General features: G+C 44.8%; 1 protein-coding gene and 1 pseudogene across 11 annotated transcripts in view; one reads left to right on the plus strand and one right to left on the minus strand.

Moving 5' to 3' along the window:
- GLT1D1 (glycosyltransferase 1 domain containing 1) overlaps window positions 1–21,522 on the plus strand; it is a 148,979-nt gene that overhangs the window by 91,937 nt on the left and 35,520 nt on the right. For 10 of the 11 annotated variants that reach the window (XM_073021226.1, XM_008005210.3, XM_008005211.3 and 7 more), the window contains 3 exons: window positions 2,424–2,519; window positions 3,176–3,225; window positions 20,447–20,490. In XM_073021226.1, the coding sequence (XP_072877327.1) occupies window positions 2,424–2,519; window positions 3,176–3,225; window positions 20,447–20,490 (190 nt within the window). Of the gene's footprint in view, window positions 1–2,423; window positions 2,520–3,175; window positions 3,226–4,258; window positions 5,812–20,446; window positions 20,491–21,522 lie in introns of those variants that run through there. The other variant, XM_073021225.1, reaches the window with a different exon arrangement.
- Window positions 17,130–20,327, minus strand: LOC119622640 (GTP:AMP phosphotransferase AK3, mitochondrial-like; annotated as a pseudogene).

Below are 21,522 nucleotides of genomic sequence, written 5' to 3' on the forward strand. Positions count from 1 at the left end.
ACACCTGGCTAATTTTTGTATTTTTAGTAGAGACAGGGTTTCGCCACATTGGTCAGGCTGGTCTTGAACTCCCGACCTCAGGTGATCCTCCCGCCTGGCCTCCCACAATGTTCGGATTTCAGGCATGAGCCACTGTGCCCGGCCAGGATCCCTCACTTTAGAGAGCAGATGCAATACAGGAAATTTGCACTGTGAAGCAAATGTGTCTAAATTTATGCCTCTTTTTCCAAAACTTTTATTACAAAATTAAACATATTTTCTCATTAAAAAAAAAAAAAAAAGATGCACCAGCTGAAAGCAGCACTCGTGCATTTCTCCTGATCTTGGGGTTTGGCCCTATGAGGGCTGCTTCATGTGTGTCTGCTGGGCTCACCTGGACTTACAGAGGACTGAACCCTCACTGGCTCCTGCATGAGCTCATAATGTGTTCAGGGACTCATGCAGCCGGGAGTCTCCAGACTAAAGCCTCATTCTTGGCCTGGAGCAGTGGCTCACGCTTGTAATCCTAACACTTTGGGAAGCCAAGTTTGGTGGATCACTTGAGGTCAGGAGTTGGAGATCAGCCTGACCAACATGGCGAAACCCCATCTCTACTAAAAATACAAAAATTAGCTGGGCATGGTGGTATGTGCCTGTAATCCCTGCTACTTGGGAGGCTGAGGGATGAGAATTGCTTGAACCGGGGAGGTGGAGGTTGCATTGAGCCAAGATCGTGCTACTGCACTCCAGCCTAGTTGACAGAGTGAGACTTGACCTCAGGTGATCTGCCCACCTTGGGCTCCCAGAGTGCTGGAATTACAGGCGTAAGCCACCACGCCCCACCCCTACTCTTTCTTTTATATTAATTTCCTTGCTGTAAACTAATTATTTCTGGTGGGGAAAATGGAGCTGAGCTCAGGCTGTAAAATGCAACTTCACCTCTGCTGCAAAGAAAAAGGATGAGGCAAGGGGGAACTGACTGAACTATGACTGAAATAGGAGCCAGACATTCTAGAAAAGATTTAGATACAATTCCGGATAGGAGGTATAATGTCTTGATAAAACTAGAAAAATGGTTTATATATTAATGTCCTCATGAACTCATATATGCATAGAGAGATCCACACGCCTAAATGAATGCATGTCCTGGAATCAACCCAAATGGCCATCAATGATAGACTGGATCAAGAAAATGTGGTACATATACATCATGGAATACTATGCAGCCATAAAAAGGAACGAGATCATGTCCTTTGCAGGGACATGGATGGAGTTGGAAGCCATTATCTTCAGCAAACTAACGCAGAGAAAACTAAACACCGCATGTTCTCACTTTTAAATGGGAGCTTAATGATAAGAACACATGGACACATGGGGGAAGGACACACCGGGGCCTGTCGGAGGGTTGGGGGTGGCAGGAGGGAGACCATCAGGAAGAATAGCTAATGGATGTTTGGGCTTAACACCTAAGTGATTGGATAATCTGTGTAGCAAACCACCATGGCACATTGTTAACCTATGTAATAAACATGCACATCCTGCACATGTACCCAGAACTTCAAATAAAAGTTGAAGAAAAAATAAACACATGTCCATAGGTATAAAAACAAAACGTATACAGATATCAAACCATCACATTGTATACTTCACATACATATAGTTTTTGTCAATTATAACCCAATAAATATGGAAAAAGTAAAAAAAATAAAAAAATATGTTTATATATGAACAAAAGAAAGAAGCAGCATTGTTTCCCATGTTGGAATCTGTCACTAAGGCTACTTGTGGTGGATGGCCACAGTCTTTGCAGCCCTTCCCACCAGAAGTGGAACAGATCTCTGTACCCCAAGACCCTGGGCTGGCCTGGGACTTCTGATGGCCAATAGAGTCAGTGGCAGTGGCCATATGTGCTTTCCAAGCCTGGGCCAGGGAAGACTTCATGTTTTCCACTCTCCCCGCTGCCCCGTTCGCACCAGTGCCCTCTAATCTGACCCCGCAACCTCTGTTCTCATTCTTAAGAATGAGGCTTTTTGGCCGGGCATGGTGGTTCACCAGGATCACTTGAGGTCAGGAGTTCAAGACGAGCCAGGCCAAGATGGTGAAACCCCATCTCTACTAAAAATACAAAAATTAACTGGGTGTGGTGGCAGAGCTACTCAGCTACTCAAGAGGCTATCCCAGCTACTCAGGAGGCTAAGGCAGGAGAATCACTTGAACCTGGGAGGAGGAGGTTGCAGTGAGCCGAGCTGAGATTGCGCCACTGCACTCAGCCTGGACAACAGGGCAAGACTCTGTCTCAAAAAAAAAAAAAAAAAAAAAAAAAGAGTAGGAGCAGCTGGCCTTGAAGTCAGAGGCCTCCACTTCTGAGTGCATCCATGATATCATTGCTGCTACAGCATCCAGAGCCCTCCCCACTGAAAACATTCTGAACTCTTCTCTTACAGAGATTAACCAAAGTGCTGATAATCTGCACATATTTCTTCTGATATGTGGACTTCGACAAGTTAAGGATCCTCTCTATCTGGTGGATGCATTTTCAGGTGTGTTTGCTGGCTACCTTCCTCCACTGTGTATGGAATTCCGTGTGGGCGCCCATCTCCGCATTTCTGTCTTCAGGGCTCTGAGTTTTCTTTCCTGGTTCTTTGCACATGAGCAGAACTGTTTCTAGATTGTTACTTTGGAAAAGAACAGAAAAATAATGTATGGGATCAGCAGCTCTTTGGAGGAATTTCCGTTTAGTTTTCCACTGTCCTGTACCCTCAGGTTCTGAGAAATTCATAAAAATAGCAAATAATTATAAGACTAAAAGAATTTTACCTGAAAATATTTCACACATGCCGATTTGTGTGATGCATTTGGAGTTTTGTTTATTGTTTAAGATAATCTATATATTCTTTAGTATATTCCAAAGCCACATTGAATTGTGGTGATACTGGAGAGTAGTCCTAGTTATCCAGTAAATTCGAAATCTGGACAATGGATAATACTGTAGAAAAAAATTCTACTTAAAATCATAAAATGTCAAATACAGAAATTCTGAAGAAATGTAATTTAAATTGACTAATACTATGAATGAAAGCCAAATGATACGAACTAATTTATATTATTGAGAAATTTATATTGAAGTTAATTGTGCTTGCAGCTGTGACGTAAAACCTTTTTAAGTGTTCGTTTTGTCTTCTTTTTTCTTCCCAAGAATGGCATCAGGAGGAGCCCAGTGTATACCTGGTGATTGCAGGTCCTGAAGTAAGTTGATGTGCAGTAAACATTTATCTCATCTGTTTTCCTCTTTATATTTTTCATGTGTTTTCTACAATTAGTTTACATAGCTCTTCTTTTTTTTTTTTTTTATTTTTTTTGAGGCGGAGTCTCGCTTTGTCGCCTGGGCTGGAGTGTAGTGGCGCGATCTCGGTTTACGGCAAGCTCCGCCTCCCAGATTCACGCCATTCTCCTGCCTCAGCCTCCCGAGTAGCTGGGACTACAGGTGCCCGCCACCACGCCTGGCTAACTTTTTGTATTTTTAGTAGAGACGGGATTTCACCGTGTTAACCAGGATGGTCTTGATCTCCTGACCTCATGATCTGCCTGCCTCATCTTCCCAAAATGCTGGTGTTACACATGTGAGCCACTGCGTCTGGCCTACATCGCTCTTCTTACCAAGTGGGGTTTTCCTCTTTTTAAGTAAATGAAGTCAGTTTGCCTCTTAAAAAATGAAAACTAGACCAAGGTTACAGATCATTGCAACGACAATAAATCTTTACAACTAATTTATTGCTACAAAGGATAACTAATAACTTGTATGGAAATACAGAGGAGTCTGGCCGGGCGCACTGGCTCATGCTTGTAATCCCAGCAACTTTGGGAGGCTGAGGCCGGTGGATCACCTGAGGGCAGGAGTTCAAGATCAGCCTGGACAGCATGGTGAAACCCGTATCTCTACTAAAAATACATTTAGCCGGGCATGGCGGGTGCCTGTAATCCCAGCTACTCGGGAGGCTGAGGCAGGAGAATCGCTTGAACCTGGGAGGTGGAAGCTGCAGTGAGCTAAGATCGCACCACTGTACTCCAGCCTGGGCTACAGAGCAAGACTCTGTCTCAAAAAAAAAAAAAAAGAAAAAAGAAAAGAAATACATAGGAGTCCTATAAAAAGGAAATTAAAGTTATATAAAGTGAAAATTAGTTTAATTTGCTGCATAAGACAAATATTATATGTGATCCAAATTGTCTTTGAAATTTCCTTAAATTGCTCAACAAACTTGGTGCCATTCCTTCCACCTAGCATCAGATGGCAGGTGACACCTTTGGGAGTCTTGTTGTGTGGAAAATGAGTATCTGTAAATCCGAGAAACACGCTGGGATGGAAGACGTTCTTCCCCGACCATGGTGGCCGTGGCCAAGGAATGGAGCCCCTGGAAGCCACTTGCAGACGCCACCTCCCATTCTGTGGGGACTCCGGGATATTCACTCATGCCTCACCAGATCAGGATCCAACACGTGCTGTGTTCCATGTCGGTCCTAATAGAAGTCCCAAGTGCTTAGGATTCACAGAATCTGTGGCTGCGCTGGTCATCTCATGAAAATGAACTGTCTTTACTCCAAGTGGTTTGGAAAACAGAATACGCCTAGTGTTTCCAGCCAGACAGGGTGAACCGCTGCCAGTGACAGCTCCCTATCTTTGTGGGGTTTCTTTTTTTTTTTTTTTTTCTTTTTTTTTTTTTGAGACGGAGTTTTGCTCCTGTCACCCAGGCTGACAATGGCGTGATCTCGGCTCACTGCAACCTCTGCCTCCTGGGTTCAAGTGATTCTCCAGCCTCAGTCTTCCTAGTAGCTGGGATTACAGGCGCCCGCCACCACACCTGGCCAATTTTTGCATTTTTAGTAGGGACGGGGTTTCACCATGTTGGCCAGGCTGGTCTCGAACTCCTGAGCTCAGGCAATCCGCCCGCTTTGGCCTCCCAAAGTGCTAGGATTCCAGGCATGAGCCACCGCACCTGGCCTCTTTGTGGGGTTTCTGTTCCAGGGTTGCTGCTGTGGCCTGAGTGTGTGCATCCCTCCAAGTTCCTATGTTGAAACCTATTCCCCAGTGTGAGGGTATTAGGAGGTGGGGCCTTTGGGGGTGATTCAGGCATGAGGGCAGATTCATGCCCATGAGGGAGGCCCCAGAGAGCTGCCTCGCCCCTTCCACCAAGCAAGGACACGGCGAGCGTCTGGATGGGAAGCAGGCCTCGCGGACACCCGTCTTTCCCGCGCCTCGATGTTTCTGTTGTTTGTCAGCCTCTGCTTTCTGGTATTTTGCAATAGCAGCTCCCGTGGACTAAGACAGCTGCCTGGTCTGCAGTGTTACATAAAATCTGTGTGGCTGCCGTGGCCATCTCAGGAGAAAGAGCTCGCATGACTCCAGGCGGTTTGGAAAGCAAGACACACTTAGCGTTTCCAGTCAGATGGGGTGTACCACTGGCAGCGACAGCTCCGTTTCTTCGGGGGGGTTCTGTTTCCGGTCCCTACAGCAGCAGTGTTCCTGAAAATCCGAGTGAAGGGAACTCCACACAACTGCCGGGAGCCTTGTCTGTTTTGTGGTTCTTCCTTATATAGGTTTTTCTAGTTCCCTAGGGACCCATAAAAGCATAACATGGAGTTACAAGCTTTTCTCAGTATTTTCAAAGGCTTTTGGAAATATTTACCTGGAAAGGGCCACATAAGGAATTAAAAATGTCAAGGGCTAGGCCAGGTGTGGTGGCTCAGGCCTGTAATCCCAGCACTTTGGAATGCCAAGAGAGGCTGATCACCTGAGGTCAGGAGTTTGACACCAGCCTGGCCAACATGATGAAGCCCCATCTCTACTAAAAGTACAAAAACTAAAAATACAAAAATTAGCCAGGCATGGTGGCCTGCCCCTGTAATCCCAGCTCCTCGGGAGGCTGAGGCATGAGAATCACTTGAACCTGGGAAGCAGAGGTTGCAGTGAGCCGAGATTGCGCCACTGCACTCCAGCCTGGGTGACAGAGCAAGATTCTGTTTCAACACAAACAAACAAAAACACCAAGGGCTAGAATCTGTGTGGCCACATTGAATACCATATGGAAGATAAATTACGCTTAAATGTGGCAGTTCGTTAACATACACCCACATATACACATACACACATATGTGCGTGCACGTGCGCGCGCACACACACACGTTAAGTACAGCATTGTAGTAGTAACAAGATAATTCCCAGTGTGCTCATTCATGGTAAGTCCCATAGAGGTACGGTTATCATTATTACTTTTAAAAATTCTCGTTTCATTTTTCTGTTTGAAGAACACTGAAACAAAACCTTCTAGTTTGATGCTAAAATTCTGGCTAATCAAGAGAGAAGGCCTCAGACGTGGAGCCATGGGCAGGCAACGACAGTATCTAGCAGGCATTGAATAACGTGGTTTTCTTTTTCATTGTTTTCATTCTGATGATCACATCCCATTTATAATGCTTGATACCGGCTTTCCAATTATGAAAATTTCCTCTCAAAATAAATTGACTTCACAGAAAGTATTAAATAAGCAGCGGTGCATGTAGATATGACAAACTATGAAAGTGCATGCGACTAGCCAAAGTTTGGGAGAGTTCTGTATGGCATTAGCGTATGGGGTGGAAATACTTAAAAAGAATGCCTGCTGGAGAAGAACATCCAAACCCTGAACTGACCATCATCTGGTCGCAACGTCTGGCTTTTTCTGGATCACATTTCCTTTCCAGGAAGCTGGTATGGGGGGCAAACGGAGGGGTACACAACAGTGGGTATGTGACAGAGCCCTCTTCCAGAGAAGTAAAGACTCATTGTGCACATGGACCCTAGAACATAAAGTATAATACAAAATAATAATATTTATATATTTATAAAAAAAAAGACTCAGGGCACATGTGGGCTGATTGCAGAGGCGGGAGAAGAGAGAGCTGCTGGAACAAAGGACGCTGCCTGGGCTGGTCTTTCCTCTTTAACTTGGCTGCCCGCTGATGAGGGAGCAGGTACTCTGTTTCTTAATGACTTCTTAAGTAATAGTCTTTTAGGAGAGACGCCATCGTTGCTGCTGCTGTTTTCACATGAAGCAATCAGAAATGTTTTTCACTTCCCAGAGGAAATATGTCTCTTCTACCACCGTTTTTTTTTTTTTTTTTTTTCCATGAGATGGAGTCTTGCTCTGCCGCCCAGGCTGGAGTGCAATGGCATGATCTCAGCTCACAGCAACCTCCGCCTCCTGGGTTCGAGCGATTCTTCTGCCTCAGACTTCTTAGTAGCTGGGACTACAGGCATGTGCTACCACGCCTGGCTAATTTTTTGTATTTTTAGTAGAGTCAGGGTTTCACCATGTTGGCCAGGATGGTCTCAATCTCCTGACCTTGTGATCCACCCACCTCGGCCTCCCAAAGAGCTGGGATTACAGGCCTGAGCCACTGCGCCCAGCCCTTTTTTTTTTTTTTTTTTTTTTTTGAGATGGAGTCTCGCTCTGCCACCCAGGCTGGAGTGCAGTGGTACGATCTCGGCTCCCTGCAACCTCCACCTCCTGGGTTCAAGCGGTTCTCCTGTCTGAGCCTCCCGAGTAGTTGGGATTACAAGTGCCCACCACCACGCTCAGCAAATTTTGTATTTTTAGTTGAGATGGGGTTTCACCATGTTGGCCAGGCTGGCCTCGAACTCCTGACCTCTGGTGATCCGCCTGCCTCGGCCTCCCAAAGTGCTGCGATTACAGGTGTGAGCCACCGCGCCTGGCCCCTTTCTACCACTTCTTTATGGAACATGGCACCTCTCTCTAACTTTGGTTTGCCTGCTTTTGAAAGCACAGTGAGTGTAAAAAGTGTTTGTCTTCCCTCCTAAAGTGGCTGTTAGGAATCTTGTCCCTGCAGGGCTGGGAGCTGACTCTGCAGGAGAAGCCACAAGTCTAGAGGCCTCCTCTTTTTATTTGAAGGGGTGAATGTGTGTGTGTGTGTTTATTAAAAATAACGCCAGTGAAATGCCTTTAATTTAAGGGCTGGGAACTAACTAAACACTATGTGCATGTGAGCATACGTGCACGTGCACACACACACACACACACACACACACACACACACACACCCTGTTGGCCTTGTATGTCCTACAAAATGCATCTCTGTATTTTCTTTCCTTTCCTAATTCTGGAAGGAGGTCATTGCAAAATGGTTTTGAGCAAGGATTGCCATGGCTTTGCCTGTTGAGGAGTTGACAGGGACTTGACATTCCAGGATTAGGGAACAGTCGGGGGCATGGGGCTGGCTGAAGGTGCTGCCGGCTCCTGGCGGTGATGGAAAGCCCCGTCTGGGGAAGCTTTAGCTCCGCCATGGTTTCCAGAGGCCCCCCTCTCCATTTCCAAGCTAGTCTAACACATCTGTAACATATCTGATGACAAGATACGTGGTAGGCAAGTACAAGTCCCAGATGAGTCCCCTTGAGCCCACACCCCAACTAGATCGCCGTCCCTGAAACCTCCATGTGCCCGTCTGGAGCTGCACGTCCAGCCCAGCATGCTCGTTGGCTTGGGTGGAGCAGAGAACACAAAGCAGTGAGAGGAAAGGGCAGCTAGGAGAGGCAGCGTTGCAGCAGAGTGTCCGAGACCCGGGTGGGAAGGACGGTGGTCTGAGAGTTTTTTTAATTCGTTGCCATAAATTATTAAGAATTCTAAAGCACCTCTTTCATGAGGCACTTTGCTATCTATAATTAAAGCAGTCCTAGGAAATGGAAAAGTGCACCCTTTGGTTATGGATTTGTTGCTTGAGCAAACGGTCATAAGCGCCAGGTTTGTGCCTGTTTACACGTAGCCCCGAGCTGTCCTGGGATTTGCTGAAACTGCAGCTTCCACCTCCAGTCGTGGTTTACAGGGAGGCCGCCGGTCTTGCCAGCCTCGGTGGGCCTTTAGCAGAAGCAAAGGCTCTGGGCACCACCCTACGTTAAGATCTCTGCCTTGTCGAAGGTCTTTCAAATCTAAGGGAAAAGCAACAGCCACCACCACAAAAACCTTGACATCATCTCAGTGGATGAAATAATTTGAGTTTCTACATTTCTGAGTCCGCACTGAATCTAACAAATTACAACCCCCATCCAATAACTTGTTTACTTCTTGATTCCCTCTGTCCCACTGAAGCCTCACAGACTGGGTGCCTCACAGAATGGGTGCCTCTGGGCACGTGTTTCAGTGCCTCGCATGCTGCAGATAGGCTGGTGTCTTCACGTGTTTGTTTTTTAACTGTAAGCAGGGTGCCACTCCTCTCTGGGAGAGACAGCTTTTAGGAAGTGGGGGAGCCCTGTTTCCTAAAAGCCCTGTTTATCAGTGTCCATGGTGTCAATGCGTTAGCAAGGCCAGTTTCCAGTTCCTCAGCCGACATCACTGAACACAGAGTGGGGAAGCAATGCGGGTATACGCAGGCAGCGCGGGCGCACAGGTGGAGCCGATTCCCACGCATGCATTTTACACAGTAACCCGCCACACACACACACACGTGCACGTCAGAAACAAGCTCTATTAAACAATACGCTTTCTTTTACTTCATGCAGTTCATGCATTCTGATTTTTAAAAAACTGTTCCGGGCTACTCTTTGTGATGATATACTATTCTATTCTATGCCATTTTGAGAAATGCTCGTCTTTATTTTACCCCAAAATTGGTTTTATAATTTGCTACCTAGGGTGTAGTTTGAAAAGCTGTGACTTGGGCGACCCCGCATGGAGGGTCTGTATATGAGTCTGTGGGTGTGTCGGACCTGCCAAAGGTATTCTCTGGTTAGGGCCAGTACACTTGCTGCTTCCTTGGGGTGCAGTTCTCTCTATGCAGACCCCAGTCTGGCTCACATGCCACCCTCTCAGATACGCTTCCCCTGACTACTCAACTGAAACTCCCCATCTTCCGTCATGATTAGAACATTTCCAAACATTGGTTAATTTTTAGAGTCAAGCATTCAATTTAACATGGTTTCTGAATACAGAACTAGGAGGGGACTAAGACGATTTCATGCTTCAAGTTGACTGTTGCCTGCCGTGTGACTAGTGTACCTTCTGAAGACTGGGAGGTGGATCTGAGAAGTGGGTGAGAGGTCAAGTCTTGGGACACATTAAAAATTCTTATTGGAAAAACTATGGCATACATTAGATTTAACACCCTAAATCTCACCACTATTTGTGACATCCAAGGGGAGCGCACTCTGCTTTGGCCCATTTCTTTCTCTGTTAACTGCAAAGCTCAATGAACACACCGTTTAGGTATCAGCTAAACACTTTGGAGGGCTGGAGCTTTTCCAGGTCACGTTCGGTGCCACTTAGTACAAAATTGCATTGACTTACTGTGTCTTCAAAGAGACAGTCTTTTTTTTTTTTTTTAATTTATTTATTTTTTTTATTTTTATTTTTTTAGATAGAGTGTTGCTCTGTTGCCCAGGCTGGAGTGAAGTGGCACGATCTTGGCTCACTGCAACCTCCACCCCCTGGGTTCAAGTGATTCTCCTTCCGAGCATCTGGAATGATAGACACCTGCCACCATACCTGGATAATTTTTTTTTTTTTTTTTTTTTTTTTTTTTTTTTTTTTGAGACGGGGTCTTGCTCTGTCACCCAGGCTGGAGTGCAGTGGTGCAATCTTGGCTCGCTGCAAGCTCCACCTCCTGAGTTCATGCCATTCTCCTGCCTCAGCCTCCTGAGTAGCTGGGATTACAGGCATGTGCCAGCACACCCAGCGAATTTGGAGATTTTAGTAGAGATGGGTTTTCACCATGTTGGCCAGGCTGGTCTCGAACACCTGACCTCAAGCGATCCGCCTGCCTCAGCCTCCCAAAAAGATTACAGACGTGAGCCACCGCGCCGGGCTACTGAGCCATTTTATAAAGCACTGGTAGAGTAGAAAATGCAAATTAAAAAGCAGATAGATGATATTCAAAGAAAGCCTGGGTGACAGAGTGACTCTGTCTCACACACACACAAAGTAGTAGAGATGTTCTTAGATTGCCTAAAATGTCGCTGAGGCTGCATTTTAAAAATATATTTATTTGTTTATGTATTCATTTGTAGAGATGGGATCTCACTATGTTTCTCAGGCTGATCTGGAAGTCCTGGTCTCAAGCAATCCTTCCACCTTAGCCTCCCAAGTCATTGGGACTGCAGGCTCATGCCATCATGCCTAGCACTGTTTTAGTTTTTAGATGCCACACACATGTTTATTTTTGTGTTAATTCTTAGCAAGAACTTTTAAAAAAGATGGGTCATAGTCTCGTATGAAATCCATGCAATCATTCAGTGCTAACGGCTGGCAAGTTAGTTAATACTCCTAGACCACAGCCACATGGCTGTGTAGTAGAGCGGTCACACACATGTCGTGGACTCTGGATCCAGCTACCTGGGTGCACAGTCCGTCCCTCAGTTTCCCCATCTGTAAAATGGAGATGACTGAGCTAATACTACCTGCCTCACAGTTTGCAGCGGAGAGTCGACCAGTGAAGACCTAGACGGTGCCTGGAATAGTGCCTGGTTCCTAGGCAGCGTCCTGTGAGTGTTAAATAAAGTATCTTTTCATGCTGATGTTTCTTTTCTGCTTTGACACGCTGAGATTCTGTTATAGCTGCGGGATGGTTTGAGCGTGGCTTTGGTTTTCTATTAAAGCTTCTTTGATCTCTTAGCTCAACCATTTCAACGAAGCGTATGGTGTCTGCTTGCAGGGGATCTTGTGTGGGTGCATTTTCTGGTGCTCTTTGATAAGGAGCAGGGTATGAACATTTGGTTTGAGCATGACAGCTTAATGACTTTCCACGATAACTTCTTGTATCAAAGATTATTTCCCTTAAGCCTAGGAGTTGAAACAATGTATTTTGCTAGAAAATAAATAAGCTTGGAAGGAAATGAGAATTTTCATTGTGGCTTGCGATGCTTTTGCCTTTTAAAATTTCATGACATGTGCTTTCATTAAATAAAAATATCCCCCCTTCTTTTTTTCTTTATCTTGCACTTTGTTCCACGTGGCTTCACTAAGAAATTTGAAAGTGAACTGATGTGGAAGGTAAATCCAGAAAAATTTCATGCAGTTTTTAGTTTCAACTTGAAAGTTGCTATTATGCCTTCAGTTAAGTTTTAGATGAAGTGTTTTTGTGGTTTTATACAATTTGATTTTTTTCCTTGATAAATTATTTTTCCCTAAATAGTTATTCATGAGAGCAGAGGCATGCTAGCTAATAAAATTAAAAATAAGAGAAATCTCTAACCAAAAATACTCATAAAATGTGATTTTGAAAATTAATATGTAGAGCCCAAAAAAGGCTTTCATTGGACTGTGTGCTTTTTCATGATAAGATATTATGGATAAAGAGTAATTCAGTTGTTTAGGATAATTCGAGCAAAAGGCATCAGAAATGGGAAATGGAAAAGTGGGATCAGCCGGAGATCATTCTTTTTGCAGATATTATGAGCACAGAACTGTACGCAGGGCCCTGTGCATGCCCTTGGGAGGGACATGGAGATAGGAGGAGAATGTGGGCAAGTATCAAAAGAGGTTGGTCCCTGTGGTAGGTGTTATGATAGCGTGGGGTGGAGATGTTACTTCTGGACAGGGTGATGGGAAAGTGTCTCAGAGAGGGGGCATAGCCTTCATCTCAGAGGATGAATAGGTTTTGGGGACAGAGGATGACATTCCTGGTAGAGAGAATGCAGGGACATAGACACTGATATGATTTGGCTGTGTCCCCACCCAAACCTCATCTTGAATTGCAATCCCATAATCTCCACGTGTCACAGGAGGTCATTGAATCATGGGGGTGGTTACCCTCATGCTGTTCTTGTGATAGTAAGTTCTCAAGATCTGATGGTTTTATAAGGGACTTTTCCCCCTTTGCTCTGCACTTCTCCTTGTTGCTGCCATGTGAAGAAAGAGGTGTTCACTTCCCCTTCCATCATGACTGTAAGTTTCCTGAGGCCTCCCCAGCCCATTGGAACTGTGAGTCAATTAAACCCTCTTTCCTTTGTAAATTATGCAGTCTTGGATATGTCTTCATTAACAGTGTGGGAACAGACTAATACAGACATGGATGGGGTGTAGTGGGTAAATTAATCAGTAGGTAGGCTTTCCATAATCTACATAAGCTCATGAACTATATCTGATGAAATACTTTGAACAGAAGCCAGAGAGGCAGCAGAGCATAGTTTTACAAATTCAGCCCCAGGAGTCAGCCTGAATGCTGGGCCAGTGAGTACTGGCCCAGCAACTTTCTAGCTGTGTGATCCTGGTTAAGTTATAGAACTGTCTGAGCTTCCGTGTCTTCATGTGTAAAAGGCAGGTGATGATAACCAGGTTGTTGGAAGAAATAAGCTAATGCATGTAAAGGACTCAGCATATGTTCTGCACAGAGTAGGTGGCCGAGAAGTATAGATTATTAATAGCAACAACAGCAATAAACAAAAAAATTGTGTATGGCTATGAATTTTTCTCTTGAAACAGATTTCTAGGAATTCTTTTAAATTTTCTTATGCATCCCAATTTGCTGAAGGCTAACAGCAAATTTTCAGTGACTTGGTGACCTCAGGGATGTCAACAAGCTTAACATTACCAATCCTTTGGGTTAAATCTCAGGCTTTCTGGTCAACTGAAGGAGCTGGGGTTTAATAAACATGTGAAACATCTCCTTGCCAGAAGAAAGGAAACAAAGTTTCTAGAAAGCAGCATTATTTCAGTTAGTATTATAAACTGTTGGGATATCATCATATTCTTTAAACCAGCTTGGTTTGTACTTCATCATGCCTACTGGTAAAGTGTAAATGAGAATAAAAATTGAATATGCCTTCACTCCTGGCTCATCAGGAGTAGCAGCTGGGAAGAAACTGCAGGCACGGCATTAGCCAAATGCATTTAGACCCTCTGCCTGTATCTTTCAATAAATGCTTAGAATTTTGTGTTACACTTGCATACATTTAGGAATTTTTTTTCAGTGTTTTAAAGCTCTATTCATTGTCGATAAGACCAGGAGAGGCATGGGTGTTGGTTGTTTTGTTGAAGACTTTGCTGTTGGATGAGCCAGATATGGTAACCATATACTGCAGCTTTGTCCTGAGTGGGCTGGAAAAGGTGGTCCTCTCAGTACCTCAGTAAGCAAACTTACCAGAGGCCAGGTCGTTGCACAAGATGAGGTCATTGCACAAGACGAGGTTGCATGAGACGAGGTCGTGTCATGGCGAGGTTTCTGGTGGTGAGGAGTGTGGCGGCTGCCCTTGGGAACACAGGGGTTCCTTTCAGGCAATCAGGGAGCTTCTCTCTACTTCCCAGTTCTGGAGTGTTCAGAGGTGTGGCAGTGCCACTTAATCTCAGATGTGTAGTTAATCAAAAAAGTACACACTTGAGGCCAGGTGCAGCGGCTCACACCTGTAATCCCAGCACTTTGGGAGGCCAAGGTGGGCAGATCACTTAAGGTCAGGAGTTTGAGACCAGCCTGGCCAATATGGTGAAACTCTGTCTCTACTAAAAAAAAAAAAAAAAAGTACACATTTGAGATTAAGCTTGGCCGAGTACAGTGGCTCATGCTCGTAATCCCAGCAGTTTGGGAGGCCAAGGCAGGAGGATCGCTTGAGCCCAGGAGTTCGAGACCAGCCTGGGCCACATAGCGAGACCCTGTATTAGTTCTCACACTGCTATAAAGAACTACCTGAGACTGGGTAATTTATAAAGAAAACAGGTTGAATTGGCTCCAGTTCCTCAGGCCGTACAAGAAGCACAGCCGGGGAATGCCTCAGGAAACTTTCAATCACAGCGGAAGGCGAAGGGGAAGTAGGAGCGCGTCTTACGTGTCTGGGTCAGGAGGAAGAGCTCGAGGCTGGAGGTGCCACACACTTTTAAACAGCCAGATCTCCTGAGAACCCCATCACGAGACAACACTGGGGATGGTGCTAAATTGTTAGAAACCACCCCCGTGATCCAATCACCTCCTACCAGGCCCCACCTCCAACATTGGGGATTACAATTTAACAGGAGATTTGGGTGGGGACACAGATTCTAACCATCAGACCCCATTTCTAATATGTGTATATAATATTTTATATATGTACACATATACATATACATGTGCATATACATACAATAATATATTACATATTATGTACTATATACACATATATATGAGATTAAGCTTATGGATCATTTTGTATTGGTGGTGCCGTCTGTAGCTCTCAATGTTATTTTCTTCCAGTATTTTTCTATTAAGACTTTGACATTTGACTTTTTTCTTCTGCAACACGTATGGCAGTTACTGTGTCCCAGGCACAGTTCTAACAGCAAGCAGAGAGGCAGCAGAGCATAGTTTTACAAATTCAGCCCCTGGAGTGGGCCTGAATGTGAATACAGGCTCCGCACTTCACGTCTTCTAAGTCATTTACTCCTCCAAGCAATCCCAAGGTTCTAGAGTTCTCCCTGGACAGATGAGCAAACTGACACGCGGAGAGGTCCGTTAATGTGCATGAGGCTAGTTTGGTGCCTGGGGGACTTTGACCCTGGCCCTCTGTATCCGGAGTCCCCTCAGTCTGGTGCTGCCTCTTTCTGGTCTCCACACATCCACTATCCACTATGAGTTTGCTTAAAAACTTGTGGCCTATCTCTGAGGAGCAATAAGTTTGAACACGTTGCCATTAATTTTTGCGTGAATTCAACAAGTGTGTTATTAGCCCTCAGGGATGCAACAGGGCGGAACGCGTCCCTGCCCCAAAGCACCTGTTCCTTCCAGATGTAAAGTAGGAGTCAAGTTGGGACTGGAGGATGTTAGGTTGTGACTAATGCAAAGGCTGCCCCTGGCCTTTAAGAAGTTGAGGTGGAATTCACATGCCACGAAATTCACCATTTTAGAGGGCACAAGCCAGTGGGCTTTAGTCTATTCACAAAGTTGTGCAACCATCACGCCTATCTCATTCCTGAATATCTTTCTCACCCCAAAAGGATAGCCTCTATCCATTAAGCAGTCACTTCCCATTTCCCCCTCACCCCAATAACCCCTAATTAGATCCTAAGCAACCCCGGGTAACCGCTCATCTACTTTCTGTCTCTATGATTTGCCTGCTCCGGCCATTTCATAGACATGGAGTCGTACTCTCTGTGGTCTTTTCTGTCTGGTGTAACTCATGTGGCATCGTGTTTCCCAAGCTCACCCTTGTTGTGGCTTAAGTCAGCACCTCCTTGTCATGGCTGAGTGGCACTCCCTTTGTGTGGACAGGCACGTCACGATTACTCATTCATCAGCTGGTGATCAGCTCCTGGCCTTTCCAACTGTTTCTGAGAAGTCATCCTGTTAAAAGATATTTTGATATGGTCAGACCTTTGGTCATAGACCTCCTAAGGATTCCAGCCTGTTCTGCCTGAATGATTTTATGACAAAATTCTTCTGCGTCATTTAAGCAGCACTTTCACCGCAAAATTCGGTGCTTGTCCAGTTGTCCCATTTCTGGAAACGACTCTGTCTCAAGACCTTAAGTTGGCTGAAGGGGTCTCACTCGCCACACTCGGGTGTAACCAGACAGGCTCCTAACCACAGCCTATATGTATTCTTTGGAACATTCTCTGTCTTCTTTCTCTTTTTTGAGACAGAGTTTCACTCTGTCACCCAGGCTAGAGTGCAATGCCGCAACCTCGGCTCACTGCAACCTCCGCCCCTGGTTCAAGTGATTCTTCAACTTCCCGAGTAGCTGGGATTACAGGCATTCGTTACCACGCCCGGCCAGATTTTGTATTTTTAGTAGAGACAGGCTTTCACCATGTTGGCCAGCAGGTGGGTCTCGAACTCCTGATCACGTGATCCCCCCCTCGGCCTCCCAAAGTGCTTGATTGCAGGCTTAAGCCACCATGCCTGCTCGCTCTCTCTCTGTTTTTTTTTTTTGTTTGTTTTTTTGTTTTTTTGTTTTTTTACTATTATTTTTATTATTTAATAGCTGGGCTCATAGTACCATTTCCTACCACTTTTTTCCCTCTCTGAATTGTTGAGTCTGGCTCTGCTGCCATTCGATGTAATTCGCTGGAGACTTAGCCTCATTTCAGGCTTTTGCTAACATGTATCTTTTTTTTTTTTTTTTTTAACTGTTTTAAGATCATTTATTAAAACACAGTCATTCAGAAGCCGTTGAGACATCAGGCAGCAGGAAGGAAGGTGGGCTAGAGCAGGCCCTGTGAAGGACCAAGGACAAAGTAATAGCCGCGGTTATGAAATTGCATTTTATTCTGATAAAGACTAATGTATGCCTGATAACCTAGCAATAATCCGTAAGTTTGGTAGTTCACAACATTTTTAGAAAGCACATACGATTAACATTCAAATAAGGCACTATAAAAAGTTTTATAAAGAATGAAGTGTTTACTATAATTCTTTTAAGAAACTTTGGTTCATCTTGAAGGGTCGGTGAATTTTTAAAATATCAGAAGAAAAGGAAAATACAATTTTTCCCCCAAAATACATAAGAACTACTTACTGGCACTTGTATTTTAAGTACCTGGAAAAAAATGGAACAGATTTTTAAAGGCAATTAATAACAGCTTGTACAAGGGCTTGTTTCATTTAATTTGGCACCAAGTCAAGAGTAAATACGCCATGGAAGACGCCATCACGTATTTCCTCCACCTCTCATACTGCCCCACCTCTACCAGACCACACGGCACGTCAGCAACCATCCTTGCTGCCCCACTCAGGAATCACTTTAGATTCCAATTTTGTTTGTTTGTTTGTCTGTTCGTTGTTGTTTTGAGATGGAGTCTCGCTCTGCCCCCCAGGCTGGAGTGCAGTGGTCGCAATCTTGGCTCCCTGCAACTTCCACCTCCTGGGTTCACACCATTCTCCTGCCTCAGCCTCTTGAGTAGCTGGGGCTACAGGCGCCCGCCACCACGTCCGGCTGATTTTTTGTATTTTAGTAGAGACGGGGTTTCACCGTGTTGGCCAGGGTAGTTTCGATCTCCTGATCTCATGATCCACCCGCCTCAGCCTCCCAAAGTGCTGGGATTATAGGCGTGAGTCCCTGCGCCCGGCCCACATTCCAGTTTTTAAATGGCTTCTCAGATGACACCAACAAAGTTTCTTTCCCCTTAAAATAAGGTGGCAGTGAATGCTCACAGGTATCGATTTCTTTGATCAGGAACAAAGAACTCCTTCAGGAAACTCACTTACTTTCCTGGTCCTTGTTAACCTATTGTGTACATTCTTTTTATTGGCACACCTGTTTACTAATTATGATTGATTGCTATTTATGCCAAGGGAGGATTTCCCAGGCATCTCTCATCTATTTACTCACGACAATGCGTGCTTACTTTATTTACATGGGTTTTCTTTTTTTCTTTTCTCTTTTTTTTTTTTTTGGCAGCGGGTGGTACCATAAGTTGTTATTTATCAGGGCAGATCATACATTTGGATCAAAAAGAGAAACCGGCAAGTAGATCCTAAAACACATTTCTTAACCTGAGTCACATCTGAAAACATATAGATTTTAATTACATTTTGTTGAAAATTCATGCAACTTTGGTGCTTTTCCAAGGACTTATAATGTCAATTTCTGACATAAATCATAACCCTCGGTACATATGTATTTTCAAAGGAAACAAGTCATCTTAAAGTAAGATTTTTCTATATGCTAATGGATACATTTTTGTAGCAAATTGAAAATTCTGAGTAAACTGAAAGTATGCTTAACAACAAAATAAATACAGCATGTATGGTTAGCATATACATTTCTTAGTAGCAGAGAATTTGTGTCTTACAACAAATCTGTAAACCCAGTTGCTTTCTTTCTGGAATTTTATATAGTTTCTCACCATGTTCCACAATGCTGGAAATGTCTTTTTTGCCATCAATCTGTGCAAACATTTCTGATCACCCATTTTCCCCCAATGGCATGTAACTTTTTTTAACTTTTCCAGGAAAATACGGAAACTTTATCAACCACTTATTAACTGAACAAAAAGCTAGATTACTACCAAACGCTCTTTTAATTTTGCTCTAACAGATGTTTTAAAAGTTCAGACATCACTGATGTTTTTGAAGATAGCTGCATAAAACACACTAGGTGATTTCAAAGGATGCATCTTAGTATCTGACTCATTTGGCACATCCTTAGCATCTAGAATAAAGTCAGCAGAAATAAAAGTAATATAATTTTCAAAGAATTCATACATACTGGAAGTCTTAGGAAAAACAGCTTCTAAATGCAAGGGCTATGAGATGTGCCCATCTTACTACTAACAGTGCCACACATTATTCCTCATGGAGTAACTGAAACTTTCTGGCTTGTTTGAGGAACTTTAGTTTGTAGGAAAGCATAACCATAGAGCCAAATCTTGTTGGTTTGTATTCTGGAGAAATGTTTCCAACACCTCTTTTTTTCTGGTAATATTCCAGGACTGGCTTTGTTTGGCTTCCTAAGCCTGTAGTCTCTCGATAACCGTCTCTGGTTTATCGTCCTCACGCTGAATGAGAGGCTCCCTGTCAGAGCATCGGTGCCCACAGTTTTGGGAGGGTTGAATTCAGTGTTGTACACTCGGCCGCTGGCAGGATGAATCCAGCGAGCAGTAAGGCGTTGTTTAATGACCTAAAAGGACACATTCAGGTTAATCACTGTGTCGATCTGATCTGCTCTATCTAGGGCTTCTGCCTGTGAAAGTGTCCTTGGAAAACCATCCAACAGCTGGACTAGGTGAGATTTTGCAGCTCCTGAAGGGTCAGCTGAGATGACGTAATCTGGAATGAGTTTCTCTTGGTCAATGAAAGCCTTGGCTAACATGCCAATTTCTTTCTTTCTTTCTTTCTTTCTTTCTTTCTTTCTTTCTTTCTTTCTTTCTTTCTTTCTTTCTTTCTTTCTTTCTTTCTTTCTTTCTTTCTCTCTCTCTCTCTCTCTCTCTTTCTTTCTTTCTTTCTTTCTTTCCTTTCTCTCTCTCTTTCTCTCTCTCTCTCTCTCTCTCTCCCCCTTTCTTTTTTTCTTTCTTTCTATATTTATATATACTTTAAGTTCTGGGGTACATGTGCACAACATGCAGGTTTGTTACCTACCTATCTATGTGCCATGTTGGTTTACTGCACCCATCAACCCGTCATTCACATTAGGTATTTCTCCAGCCCCCGACCTCCCAGCAGGCTTCGGTGTGTGATGTTCCCCTCCCTGCGTCCATGTGTTCTCATTGTTCCGCTCCCACTTATGAGTGAGAACAGCTAACACGCCAATTTCTGTGGCCCGCAGCATGTTGTACCGGAGCAGGTCCTCACTGGAGAGGTGCTTCAGCTCCAAGTGTTTGGTGATGCGCGATGACACGGTGCCCTTGCCCAAGCCCGGGGCCCCCATGGTCCCCCACCGCGCACAGCAGCTGCGAGGACACCCCCATGGCCGCAGACCGGGGCCCGTGCCATGCTGGCACCAGGGCTTTGGCCTGGCCTGTGCTGGCCGGCTGGCAGTGCCACTAGCAGGTGGCGACTGCTGACGTTTATCTTTGTCTCTTTTCAGGTCGATCCAGTGTTTACAAGGGAAGTAAAAGCCAAAGTGAGAAGGTAAGAGTTGGTGGAGACCAGTCATTTTGCAGAACGGGAAGCCTGAGTGGCCCCTGAGTTACCTGAACTCACATTTATCCAGTCCCAGACACTATTCCAAGCAGTTTCCAAGTGTTTCCTCGTGCAGTGCATCCTCCCAGCGAGCCCATGGCATCCTAGGCACCAGTATTTGCCCAAGGAAATGCCAATAAAAACCACTTTGTGATTATAATTTTTAACTGATCACATTGGCCAAAATGGAAAGATTTAAAGTCTCAAAGGTTTGGAAGAATGGAGGGGTATTTCCCCTTTGTCACAGCCTGTCTGGGGGGCAATTTGTTGGAGTGTTGGTTATAAGTTGCGTTTGTCAGCCGGGAACCCAACAGCACAGGCTTGAACACATTGAGGTTTCATTGCCCACATCGACAAGTCTGAGGGTGGTCAGTCAGGGAGCAAAGTGGAGGCTTCACTGAGACCTCAGGGATTTGGCTCTTGTCTCCATCCTGCCTTTCTCGGCCTGTGGCTCCCGTTCTGAAGGTGACGTGGTGGCTTTAGAGCTGTGTCATCAGTCTGCGTTGTAAGTGGGGCGATGGGAATGAGCAGACCAGAAGGATGTGGGTCTCATTTGGGTCAGCCCCCTGTAAAGTGGTGTCCTCACAGCCCCCGGGATTCCAGCCAGACTCGTTGGCCACACCAGCCGCCAAGGGCACTGACAAAGACTGTTTTTTTCCCCATCTATAATCAGGGATCTTCAGATTGCTCCTAGGTGCAGACACACGTGTGCAAAAGTATCACCCGCTCAGGGAAGGGAGGCGTGGCAGAGCCGTGAGAGTGGTGGCAGTGGTGGGGCCTGGGAAGATCAAAGAAAGGTGAAGATTTACATTGTGTGGTGAAAAAAATAGAACAAGGCAAAATGTCTATGACAAAATAGCTGTCAACGCTGTGTGCTGGGAACAGGACTTTTGTGACATTATTGTCACTATTTAGTATTTCTATTTCCATTCTTTTTTCTTTTTTTCTTTTTTGAGACCGAGTCATGCTCTGTCACCCAGG

Source organism: Chlorocebus sabaeus, chromosome 11 (assembly GCF_047675955.1).
Source record: "Chlorocebus sabaeus isolate Y175 chromosome 11, mChlSab1.0.hap1, whole genome shotgun sequence".
NCBI lineage: Eukaryota > Metazoa > Chordata > Mammalia > Primates > Cercopithecidae > Chlorocebus > Chlorocebus sabaeus.